Here is a 12,605-nt window from a genome sequence, read left to right as displayed (position 1 = left end):
TGAGCTCTGGTAAGCGCCCATATTCTCAGATGAGGTGCATTAGTCCAGTGAAATCGAGCAGGGGAATATAGCTCACGCAGGGAGGCAGCAGACCATGCAGGCGGTGAATTGAACTGCAGCAATACAGCTTCACCCTGGGGATTCCCTCCAAGTGACAAAGAAGCAGGAGATACACTGACTTTCAGCGTAAACTGGGAATAGCTGAGCAGCTCTGTCCTGCGGTTACCAGAGCTGCTGATGTCCTGGGCTTGGGACAGTAGATCGTACTGCATTAGCATCTCATGGTGGCTCTTGCTCTGAGAAAACCCTCAAGAGAGCCATAGAGTTAGGCTAAACTCTAGCAACTCTGTTGTAAGATAGGCAAAAAATTCCTGTTTCTCCAAGGGTCTCTTTAGAAAAGTAATAAGGTTTGCCCCCTTCTGTGCCCTGGCAGCGTCAACTGCACGGGAAACCCTGGGGAGCAGGATATGGGAGGGCCTGACATGGCCACATCACTCCCCGGAGAGCAACCCTGTCCTTCTGCAGGGAGCCTCTGCCAAGGACCAGCTGCCACACAGAGCAAGAAGGGTGGCTCTGGAGATGCTGGAGAGGGTCTTTTGGGGAGAGAAAAAAAAAAAAAAAAAGAAAGAGAAAAAGAGAGAGACTTCTGTTTGAATGTCTCTGACAACAGATCTAAGTAACGCATTTGCCGTGACTCCAGTTTACAGGGCTCAAAGAGAACCGTGAAATGTCTCACGGTAACCCAAAATAGATTTTCTTTACCTAAAACTGTCACAATTCTCACATTTTTCTTGGTTTTTTCTGGGGTGAGAAGTAAATAGCAAGACATTGTTGGAAGATGGAAAGCTTTCCTTCCCTGACACCACCAGGCATGTCCCTGGTTCAGCGAGGAACAAAGCTTCATGGTTCGTGTCCTGGCCCTTTGTGGGTCAGATTGCTGCTGTGGGTCTCCACTCGGCTATGTGTGGCTTTGGGGCTGTAGTTCCCCTGCTGTCACCTACAGCTGTGCACCAAAAGTCAGCAGCAAGGCCGTGCCGCCGTGCCTAGGTGTGCAGTGCCATGGCAGCGGGGCTGACATGGTACCGAAAACCAGACTGATGACTGTGAAATAGCGCAGAGGGATGCAGCCTCATTGGTGGCAGAGCCGTTTGTCTGGTCCGGAAAGAAGCGGTCGCCAGCACAGGGGGGTCCCGCAGTCTGAGGAGGGAGCGTGGGTGCATGCCTGGAGGGATTCCTGCCTGCCCTGCTGCCAGGGTCCTGCTTTTGTCCCCAGGTGCTGCATCCCCAGCAGGGGTCTGACGTGTCTCCTCCTCTTTCAGCTGCTGGCCAACTCTAAAGCACATACCTCACGTTTCATCAGTGCCAACCTCCCGTGCAACAAATTCAAGAACCGCCTCGTGAACATCATGCCATATGAGCTGACAAGAGTCTGTCTGCAGCCCATCCGGGGCGTCGAGGGCTCCGATTATATCAACGCCAGCTTCATAGATGGGTACAGGTAAGGGCCACCTTAGGTGCCTGGGCCAGCCTGTCCTGCCTGCTTGGGAACCCGGGCAGAGCTGCCTTCTCCTCTTTCCCAAGGACTGGTCCTGGCTGCCTAGAGGTAGACCGGGGATCACTTTGTTGCATCTTACCTGTTTCCATTTTCTCAGACACTTCAGTGCGTATAGTAACAATATGTGAAGACTGCTAGTGAGTGCTGCCAGGCTGGCTTGTATTGCTGTAGACAGATGCCCACATGGCTGGGGCGGAGGCTGTGCTGGTTCCTGTGGAGTTTTATAGGATCTTCTAGTAGGCATCGCTTGGCACGTATATCTCTAGCATCTAATGCAAACCTGCCCCCTCTCACTAGCTGTAGCAACCAGAGGTAGAAGTGTGCCTGATACAGGCAGCAGCCCAAGGCTCATTGTCCCATGTCTTCATTTTGGGGGGAGTCTGTGGATCTTCAGGCAGGGCTGGTGCTGGACACTGGGGACCCCATCACTGGGTTCTACACCCCTCCCAGGATACCTTTTAGAAAGCACAAATTAAGATCTGGTGGGGCAGTAATACTTAGGGTTTCTGTATCTAACTGCTGGCATCACATTCTCAGATGCTAAGTGCCAGGAGAGAATGCAGGGAAGCAGCCCAGTGGACGAGGCTTCCTCGCCAATCCCCAGACATTAATGCAGACCAAACCGCAAGCATGCGTATACAAGGCTCGGTGCTGTCATCTCTTGGTGCACTGTCGCAGGAGGGTCACCCAGTGCAGGAGTGAGGGCTATAATGATGAATGTGGCACAGTCCTCCTCCAGCTTGGCTCTGGCCAAACGCTTCTTATGGGCTGGTGACTTCCCAGGAGGAACAGGCACTGCCAAAGGGAACAGATGTTGGTGCGGCGAGGCCAGCGACTCTGTGCCTCTATCCTTGCCAGCGGCTGAGCCCAGGAAGAGTTCCCAGGGGAAAGGGCTACATGGAGGCAAGTGTGGGCAGGGAGCAGAAGGGGAGCAGGGCAACCCAAGGAGCATCCCAATGCAGCAAAACTGCAGCGAGCCAGGCTCCCTCAGGGATGGACAGAGTAATGGGGAAGGACGAAGGGGCTGTAGAAAAGCTGTCACAGAGCAGCCTCGCTTCCCTCCTGCCTGTGTGGCTCTGAGCCGTCCAGCACTGCGTCATTAATGTGGCCACCTGCCTGCGCGCCCACCCGGCCGCCCGGTGGTGGCTGACAGACACCGTGTCCTGGCTCCAGAGCTGGTGAAGAGGAATGCTGGTTTTGCCCCTTGGTGGTGCCACAGAGGGAGGGCTGCCAGCACGGCAGGTGGTACCATTTCATGTGCTACCATTTCATGTGCTACCTGCCCCAGCCCCGAAAAGAGCGCTGTTATCTCTTCCCACGCTTTCCTTTGAACCGAGCAATCTTCTCTGTATTATCTAAGGAGATCAGTTGGCCCAAGGTCCTGCAGACACCACCGATGCTGCATCTTTATTAGCTCTTTGGTTTCGTTCTGCGCCCCTGCTCCCTGCTTTTTATGATGTCTTATAAATCCACCTTGAGGCAGCCCCTGTCTTCATCCTGCACATGACAGCTGTCCTGCAGCACGTTCATTAATTTTTAGCACCAGGGAGGAGGTGGGGGGCTGGGTGGGCTGGGAGGGGGCTGGGATGGCGGGGGCTGCCACCAGGCTGGGTGGGCTGCCACCTGGCCTGGGGGGCTGCTGCCCGGCTTGGGGAGCTGCCACCCATCTTGGGGGGCTGCCGCCTGGCTTAGGGGTTGGTGGGGTGCCACCCGGCTTGAGGGGGTGCCACCGGGTGGGGGTGCCGCCGCTGCTGTGGGCTCCAGCACCCTGCAGCGGTACAGCGGGGCCGTGTCCCCACAGCCAGCGGTGGCAGGCGGTGCAGCGCTGGGCGCTCGGCCGGGCAAAGCACCGACATACCGGAGCAGGGCCCCCCTCGGAGCCCACTTTCTTCAGGGCAGGGCCCAGGCTGGGGCAGGTCAAGCTCTGCTGTCACACGGAGCGTTTTGAGAGACGCTCTGTGTCGCGGTAGAACTGAGGACAAATGTTGAGCCTCAGGAAAGTTGGCGCAACGGCATTCATGGTCTCCGTGCTGCCCGAGTGCTGCAGAGAGCGACAGCGCAGGAGCCCGGGGCTGCGGCTGGGGTCAGCCCCAAGCACAGCTTCTCCCTCCAGCCCGGGTGGGTGCTGGCAGCCCGCTCACATGGGGCTGGGTGCTGGGAAGGGACCTAGTGCGGCAGCGCTGCTGGGGATGCTGTCACCCCAGCAAGGACTAGCAGCCCTGCCGGATCCTGCACCTGGTGGTGCTCGCTGCATCTGTGGGAAGCACTTAGAAGACATGGGCTGGGCAGGTCCATCCCTCCCACAGAATCCATGGCTAGTCCTACAGACCTGCCTCCTGCAGCTGTGTTGTCAGCCCTGCTCCCTGCTGCACAGGGCCCCTGCCTCCAGCTTTCCCAGCCCACCGGCCCCCGGGAGCAGCTGCTGCCTGTCTCCCAGGAGCTGGTCTGAACACCATTATGTTTGTCACAGGCAGCAGAAGGCCTACATCGCCACGCAGGGACCACTAGCCGAGACCACGGAGGATTTCTGGCGGATGCTCTGGGAGCACAACTCCACCATCGTGGTGATGTTGACAAAGCTACGCGAGATGGGCCGGGTAGGAGTCCTGCCGCGGGGAGAAAGGGGGCTGTGTGGCTTCTGTCTGTGCACACAGCCTCTCAGGTCACCCCAGTCTGTCCCCAGCACCAGCCATTTTGGGCCAGCCTCCCCCTGGCACGTCCTCTGGCTGGTCCTGTGGCTGACCCTGTGGCCCCACAGCCACATACGCTCCCAGGGAGCAGGAGGGAGACGCAGCGGCTTGTCGGTACTAATGTCTTACCATGCTCCTCATCCACAGGAGAAGTGCCATCAGTACTGGCCCGCAGAGCGCTCTGCCCGGTACCAGTACTTCGTGGTGGACCCCATGGCAGAGTACAACATGCCGCAGTACATTCTCCGGGAGTTCAAGGTGACAGATGCCAGGGTGAGTGCAACTGCTGGCTCCCCAGCTCTGCTGCCTCCAGTGCCTCTGCCCCACCTCTGTCCTGCCCACAGCAGTGGGGGGAGTGTGCCACAGCTCCTGCAGGAACCGGAAAGCAAGGTGCTGCCTTGCACTGCAGGCAGAAAGGGCTACTGCCCTGCACGTGCTGCTCCTCTCACCACAAGTTCCTTCCTTGCCAGCTGTGTCAGCCCTGGTGAGCAGCTCAGGGATCTTTATCAGCACCAGACCCTGCCTTGCCTATGCCGCACACTCAGGCAAGGATTAACCATGGGCTGCCCTGCACCTGGAGTCTCTGTGTGCAGCATCTCACTGGGCACAGGATCCCTGTGTGACAGTAAACGTGGTCTTGGGGTGCAGCTGCGCCCCAAACAGGACCAGGGCACTGACCCAACAGACGCTGCAGGGGCCTAAAGCCCTGCTCAGCTCAGCCACCCTGGGGTGAATACGGGAGAGCAGAGGCAGGCCCCAGACACTCGGCGAAAGATCTGCCTGGGCTCTTCCATGGCCTGTGCACCCTCTCACCTGGCCTGGGCCAGGGGGTCTGAGAGCAGGTCAGCAGCGCCAGTGCTGAGGGGAGCAAGAGCAGCCCCTCACCTACTGCTCACGTCTAACAACCCTGTCCCTGCAGGACGGCCAGTCACGGACCATCCGCCAGTTCCAGTTCACAGACTGGCCTGAGCAGGGAGTGCCAAAGACGGGAGAGGGCTTCATCGACTTCATCGGGCAGGTGCACAAGACCAAGGAGCAGTTCGGGCAGGATGGGCCCATCACGGTGCACTGCAGGTGAGTGAGGACAGATCAGCACCCGCCTCTGCCTTTATCAGTCCTCGGAGATGTCCCCTACCTTGCTTACCTCGGCAGCTGCCAGCTCCCCTGCCCCCCCCTGTTAAACCACTGTCAAGAAGCAGGCAGGTGACGAGGAGGCGGCAACGTCCGTGGGTGCCATCGGTAGCCTTTCTGCCAGGTGACTAGATTAACCCACCCAGTGACCTGGTGGTACGGATTTGAGCTCCTTGGAAGAGTCCTTGGGCAGGGCAGGGTGCCACAGCAGCTTGGCCCAGAGGCAAGGCAGAATTGGTGGGCCCCGTGGGGCTGAGGAGGCACCTCTGGCTGGCAGTGTCCCTGTGGCCTCTCCTGGCCCCACTGAACAGGTCCCTGTGCTCCATGAGCTGGGGACGCTTGCACTGCTCCTAGGAGCTCTGCAGAGCTTCGCTGGGGCTGGTGGGTCTCTAATGACACCTCTTGCTCCCTCTGCTCAGCGCTGGGGTTGGGCGCACAGGCGTGTTCATCACACTCAGCATCGTGCTGGAGAGGATGCGCTACGAGGGGGTGGTGGACATGTTCCAGACGGTGAAGACCTTGAGGACGCAGCGGCCAGCCATGGTGCAGACAGAGGTGAGTGTTCCCTCCTCCCTAGGGCAGTGGGAGAAGGGAGGGGAGCCGGTGTCTCTGGGTGGTGAATCCTGCTGCCCGCTGTCCTTACATCCCCGCTTGTCACGTTTCCCCCCTTGCTGCCTTGCAGGACCAGTACCAGCTGTGCTACAGAGCGGCACTGGAGTATCTCGGCAGCTTCGACCACTATGCAACGTAACTAGTGCTTTCCTCCAGTCGCGGTGGGGATGTCTAGGAGTGGAGACGGGTCCCTCTGAGCCAGAGCCGCTCATTCCTCAGTCCTTCTGTACAGATGGAGGTGCTGCCCAGGCAGCAGACCTCCATGCCAACCAGTTTTGACCACGGCATTTAGGAACTTCGCCCCAGCGCCAAACGAGGGAATCCGACTCCAAAAGCATTTCCAGTCTCTGGCTGAATTTCTGCTCATGTGCATCTCTCGCCCTCTCTCACGCGACTGCATTTCACAGCGAGGCTTTAGGTGGGTGGAATGGGATCTTTTTTTTAAACATGTAAAATAGTTACTAGTGGTTTTTATAATCTCCTCTCTCTTCATTTTTTATTTTTTGCAAGTCTTAATGTTTTGCCCGGGCAGAACTGGACCCACCAAACCTTTGGGAGTTGGGTTGTTTGTTTTTTTTTTAATATCCTATTGCTTTAACATTTTTTACTGCCCTGTGTTTATTTCAGCCAGTCGCTGCTGGTTCTGCCCATTTTAGTGCAGCTTCCTTGGTAATTTGCAGCAGCTGGCTTGTGGTTCCTGCCCGGCTCCATTCCCCATAGGCTGCTTTTTAGTCCTCTGTAGAATATTAAATTTCATGGAACTGGACCTAAGCTACCAATTATTTTTTTAGCATTCCCCTCCCCGCCCCCCCCCCCCCCCCCCCCCTTATTTCCTGAGTAGGTTTGGGTTTGGGAGGGCATGTGGGGTCACCGGAGAAGCGGTCCCTTTGTCAGCTGGAAACCGTTCAGTCCTATTACGATGCGTGTTAAACCAATGCAGTGACCGTGTGTATTGGCAGATCCCGATATGACGTAAGTTGTCGTCGCCTTGTTTGTGAGAGACCTGAAACCCCAGGCTCCAGGCTTTGGAGCCTCTTTTTGTGTGTCTCGCTGGGAAGGGGGCAGGAGAAGGGAGTGGGTCCCACGCTTCCCCAGGGAGGGGGTGGAAAGAGCGAGACACAGCCCTTTTTGTTAATCCCGCGGTTCTGTGCGTGCAAGCGCCGTTCTGTCACCTCTCACCAGTGAAGTGCATCAGAGCATTTACAAAGGCAAGGAGCACAAGCCCAGCCACCCCCAGAGCAGAGCCAGGCCGGCTCTCTTTGGAAAGCAGAGTACAGCAGGGAAGGGGAGGGGAGTACACACGGCTTCAGAGGTTGGGTGTATCTATAATTTCTGCTATCCTGCAACTGTTAAAAGTCACTAGAATATTGTACTTTCCGCTACTTCAGGACGTTCTAATGAACCAATGTGGCAAGACTACTGGACTTAATTTAATGGTACTATATATTAATACTCCTTATTATATCACGCTTGCACTAAAGACAGGGAGTGAGCAGCCCTCGTTGGAGTGCATTGAGTTATGAATAAAGGTGGTGGAAGGGTATCTAATTGTATTATCACATGTATTCCGAATGTTAAGAATCCAAGCTACGTTGAAATCAGCAATCCAGGGTTGGTAATGTTGGAGGACACATTCATTTTTACCTTGTGGATGCATAGTGCTGTAGGGGTCACTGTTGTATACAGTCTGTTTTCTATTTGTTAATAAAAAAAAAATCTACAGCATCATTGCATAATTCTTGATGTTAATAAATTTGAATAATTGGGTTTCATACAAGCTGGCTTTGCTGTCTGTTTCTTCAGCAGTAAGCAAGAGGCCATAGAGTCCCTCGGTGATGGACATGCTCCTCAACCTGTTGCCAGGGAAGTCCTTTCCCACAGGCACATCCCAGCCACGAGTGCCCCACACTTGCTGCAGCAATGCTGTGCCGGCAGGGAGCTCAGGCACCCTCTGCGACAACCCCCTTTGTGCATGCGTGAGCTCACCTCCTGCCCGCCTGCAGCTGTACCGGGCTGCACTGAGAGTCCTCAGTCCCTGGCACCTCCAGGAATAGTCCTGCCAAGCCTGTCTTTGCAGCCAAGGCCTTCTCTGGGTCCCCTCCATTTCACAAAGGATGGATCATTCCCAGCAGGAGGAAGCCAGTAGCCACTTTCTGCCCAGGCCATGCTCTGCACAAGCTGTCCATGGTGGCTGGGGTCCCCACCTGCTGTAGTGCCCATTACTGATCCTCAGAGGATCCCAGGATGTAGCAGGATGCAGCCCAGGGGTGATGCAGGGCTTTGCTGGAAACACGTTTACCTGCACCCCCTCCCCTGCCAGCGTGCTGGCCGCAGGACCAGGTTGGACTTCGCTTGTGGGTTTGCAGGAAAAAGAAGGGTCAGTGACTGTGGGTTTGGTGGCAGTACCAGTCCTGGATGAGGCTGGGGTGTTGCCAGCCTCTTAAGACACTGCAGTAACACTCTTCTGCAGCACTCGGCATAGCTGTGTATGCAAAGTTACTGCTCAGCAGTCAGACATTGCCTGGCCCCTAACTGCAGAGAGCACCCGGCTATGTTGAGGTGTGAGACCCCTGCCAAGGTATGTGGCTGTGCCCTGCCCACATTGGAACTGCAAACCCTGGGTCAGTGCCAGCTCCTAGAGAGAGCAGCACCTACAAACGGCACAAGCGTGCAAGGGAAGGGCCAGTGCAAAGGGCAGAACCACACAGGCCAGGGCCCCGTGGCCTGTCTGTCCTTGCTGAGGAAGCCAAATCTGCCCTGGTCACCATGTGCGGTGATGGGTGGGAGCGTGTAGCAGAAAGACTGATGAGCTTTTCCCCAACATGACTATGGGCAGCTTCTTACTGGCTCCTCGCTGACTGTGCTGGAGCTCAGCCACACGTAGTGTTTCCTGCCAGGCCAGACTGGCGCCTGAGCAGGTGCCAGATGCAAAATGGTGTTTCCCCCTCACCTCACTGGTTCCTACCCCAGTGCTTCGCCCCTGGGGAGACCTGAGGGTGGTGGAGCCTTTCTCTGGCTCTGCTGTTGGGCAGCCCTGTTTGGTGCAGATCCAATGGCAAAGCAAGCTCCTGCCCTTGCGAGGCAGCACACGCGCACAGGTGTGTGTGCATGCACGTGCCAGCACCGCTGGCATCGGGATGCTTTGCTTTGCATCGCTGCCAGGGCCCAGGATGGCAGAGCTACGCAGCCAAGCAAGCACCTGCTTGTACGTGGGTGCGTGTGGGGAGGAGGGGTGCCACTGTGCTGTAGGAAGCCGGCTAGCTGGGAGGCGGGCAGCGAGCACCTGCCTGCGCTGCAGTGACAACGCTCTGGCTATGCTGCTAAACTACAGGGGTGACAATGCTTTCACCACATGGATATGCTGCTCACCGAGCACCCACCAGGCACTGCCATGTGCACAGCAGGAATCTTTAGTCCGTGTGTAACTTTAAATGCAGTGATTTGCTCTCACCAAAAACAGCAGGTGCCAGAACACTTGCACAAGCACATGCACATGTACCTTCTTCTTGTCCAAGAACACCTGAGGCTTCCTCCCCATCTGATGCCTTGTTCTTAGCCCAAACTCTCTACAACCAACCCCAGGAAAACATGAGGGAACAAACACTCCCGATGTGCTGCCTGATGGGCTCTGCTTCTCTGCCTGCCACATGCATAAGGCACATAGTGACTTTTTCAGGTGGTCAGTGAGTTTGCCTATGGACCAAGTAGAAACAGGAGAAGGCAGGGAGAGGGAGAACAAGTGTCTCAGCACGGGCCACCCTGGGACTGCCTTGAGTGAGCCCAGGCCTCTGCAGCAAGGCTGCTGCTGGGCAGATGCTGTGTAGGTACTTAAATTGTGAAGCTGAACCCTTGTGGCCAAAGCTTTGTGCTGGCCTCACAGGGCCAAGAAAGACTGGGCACGTAGAGAAAGCTGGGAGGCCCCGAAGTGTCAGGACATTCTGCCTTGGCAAGGGGACAGGCCCCCAGAGGACAGCCAGGTCAGAGAGCAGCAAAGGCAGCTGCTGCCTGTGGGGGAAGTCTTGCTCCCCTGCCTCCTCACACAAAGCCAGCACTCCACTAAAGGGGATGGGCTCATATCAGTTGAAAATCAACATTTACTTCCCTTTATCTCTGCATATCTCACAAAAAAAAAGGGGGGAACAACAACAACAAAAAGACTAACCACGCAGAGGGGACACACAGGGATGCTAACCCGATCTGCCCTCAGAGCCAGCACCATGGCTTGTGCTGTGCTCCAGGCAGAGCCACACTGCCTCTTCCCAGGGCCTGGTGCTGCAGCGCCTGGGCTGTGATGCTCAGCTTTCCCTGTCTAGAAAGGATTTATCCCAGCTGGCATTTTTTTGCCCTGTCTTCTTTGGTATCAGTTTGAGACTTCTCCCTCCCTCTGGTATCAGCCTGGCTTCACAGTGCCCCACTGTGCTCCAGATCTGAAGGGAACGCTCCCAAGATGGTGCCGTAAGGCGGCGTTTGGCCTCTTTCCTTTGGAGTATCTCTGACAGACCGACCACATTTGCACTGAGCAATGGCACTGGGTAGTTACTGCTGGCCTTTTTTTTTTTTTTTCCTAGTGAAAATTTTCCATTCTTTAATTGTACCAGGTAGCCCCTAATGCAGGCTCAGATAAGCGGTTTTGTAAAGGGCACGGTTTGGCAGGTGGGACAGCAGCTAAATGGCAGCTAGTCAAAGGTGAATTCCTGAGCTTCTGCTCTTTCTGTTTTCTTTTTTTATTATTATTAATTCCATTGATAACTGTAGCAAGAGAGCTGTGTAGGCCCTGCCTAGGCTTGGCTTGCCTCCTAGTGATGCTAAATCACAGGATCATAGAACGGTTTGGGTTGCAAGGGACCTTTACAGATCATCTAGTCCAAATAACATCCTGCCCAAGCACTTGCCCTTTGGGATTCCATTACTTTAAATTTTCTTTTTCAAGGGCAAAATACTTGTTAAATAAGGAAAAGAAACAGCTGCACCATGGAACAAATCTGAGCTTACTCTGCGCAGTAGCTTGGCAACTCCTTCCCCCACAGTCCTGGCATTTCTTGTTCTCAGCAACGTTGCCATTTTAATTTGTAAAGTTTCCCAGTTAAGACTGACTTTTTTTTTTTGCCTGTTCTGCCCTGGTTAATTTCTGAGAGCAGGAAAAGTTCTGATCCCTCCAATTAAAAGTTCATTGTTGCCCTTTTGCCAGTTTTGCTAAGTAATCTTAGTCCCCAGCAACAATTATGTGTTACCAAGCTTTCCTGCCTTGACTTCTCTGCTTGTGGCAATATTTTACCAATCTTCACCATAAAAAGACTGGCTTGTGTCTCCTGATATTAGAAAGTTGGTCTTTCTTTACTAATGGTTAGCAGTTGCAGCTGTCAGGCCACCAGAAAGGCCAGAAACTCAGAGTTCATGTCACAGCCATTACCTGACAGTTGTCTGTGTTGGTACCTCCATCTGCAGGAAGCTGAGTGTTGCACATGCTGTGATTTTAATCCACTTCAGGGTTCTGGTCCAAATCTGAGTTTGAGGAGGCCAGAGAGGCAGCAGACCACAGAGAAACCTGCGTTGGTGTGGTGTTTCAGTAAGACTTTCAGGGCTGCCGTGTGCCTGTAGCATGACACCAAAGGAAATGCGTATCAGGAGAAACACACAGTGAAATTAAAACTTCGTTTAGGGATGAGTGACCGAGTGTGGTCTGAGGATGAGGATGGTTACGAGCGCTTTTGGGTGGGTTGTGCTTACTTTCAAGGTTGCCTGTTGGCACTTACACATTTAAAAAAGCACTTAGTACATCGCCATCTGTGAAAATCGCAGCCAGTCCCGGCCAAGGGGAGGTCAGTATCCCTAGACAGGCCCCGTCATGCATTCAGCCTTGTCCACACTTGAAAGCACTTGCTGCTAAAGCTACGCTGTCAGCTCCCAACCCTCAGCACAGCAGCGGCAGATACGGACAAGGCACACGGGCCACGGGGGCATTTTCCACATTTCCAGCTGACCGGGCTGCACTGGCAGAACTCCCTGGCGCCGGCCCAGCCCCAGGTTGCGCTTCGCTGCCAGAAGTTTGCATAGTATCAAATTCTACTTTGGCTTTGCTTACAGACATAAATTGTAGGAGTATAATTAGCTGGCTTAATAAGTTCAATTGGCACGTGCCCATTGCACGTCGCCGTGCGGCGCCTGAGACCCATCAGCTCCCATCAGGGAGCACCCACTCACAGGGTCCGGCACCGGCTCCGCAGGCCAGCGGCCTGCCCTATTCCGACGGCTAAGCCGGCAGCCCCGCGCAGCCCGGGCCTGCCCCGGGCCGTTGTGAGGCTGCGCTGCCCCCCGGCCTGGGCTCTGGACCCACCCCCTGCGGGTGGCCCCGGGGACCCGGAGGCGGGGACGCGGGTGGGCCCAGCCGCCCCCGGCCCAGCCTCCCCGGGAGCCTCGAGTAGGCCCGGGCCTCCCTAGCAACCGCCCCTAGCGACGGCCGGCCCGGCCCTCGGCCCGTCCGCCTAGCAACCGCCCCGCTCCCGGCCTCCTGATTCGCTGGCCCGCCCCGGCAAGCCGTCGAATTCCTATTGGCTGTGAAGCGGAAGCGGGCGGCGATTGGCTGCGGCGGCGGACGCGGGGCGGGCGGTGGAGGGGAA

The 12,605-nt window shown here is 55.8% G+C and overlaps 1 protein-coding gene across 11 annotated transcripts in view; it reads left to right on the top strand.

The window, feature by feature from the left end:
• PTPRF (protein tyrosine phosphatase receptor type F) overlaps positions 1 to 11,740 on the top strand; it is a 395,877-nt gene extending 384,137 nt beyond the window's left edge. For all 11 annotated transcript variants that reach the window (XM_080406869.1, XM_080406872.1, XM_080406870.1 and 8 more), the window contains 6 exons: positions 1,320 to 1,498; positions 4,026 to 4,152; positions 4,393 to 4,518; positions 5,165 to 5,319; positions 5,796 to 5,931; positions 6,059 to 11,740. In XM_080406869.1, coding sequence (XP_080262995.1) covers positions 1,320 to 1,498; positions 4,026 to 4,152; positions 4,393 to 4,518; positions 5,165 to 5,319; positions 5,796 to 5,931; positions 6,059 to 6,127 — 792 coding nt within the window. In that variant the 3' untranslated portion in view covers positions 6,128 to 11,740. The remainder of the gene's footprint in view (positions 1 to 1,319; positions 1,499 to 4,025; positions 4,153 to 4,392; positions 4,519 to 5,164; positions 5,320 to 5,795; positions 5,932 to 6,058) is intronic.
• The last annotated feature ends 865 nt before the right edge of the window (positions 11,741 to 12,605 follow it).

Source organism: Falco punctatus (assembly GCF_963210335.1).
Source record: "Falco punctatus genome assembly, chromosome: 11".
Taxonomy (NCBI): domain Eukaryota; kingdom Metazoa; phylum Chordata; class Aves; order Falconiformes; family Falconidae; genus Falco; species Falco punctatus.
Note: the sequence above shows the minus strand (reverse complement) of the source record. Positions and strands in the feature narration are given on the sequence as shown.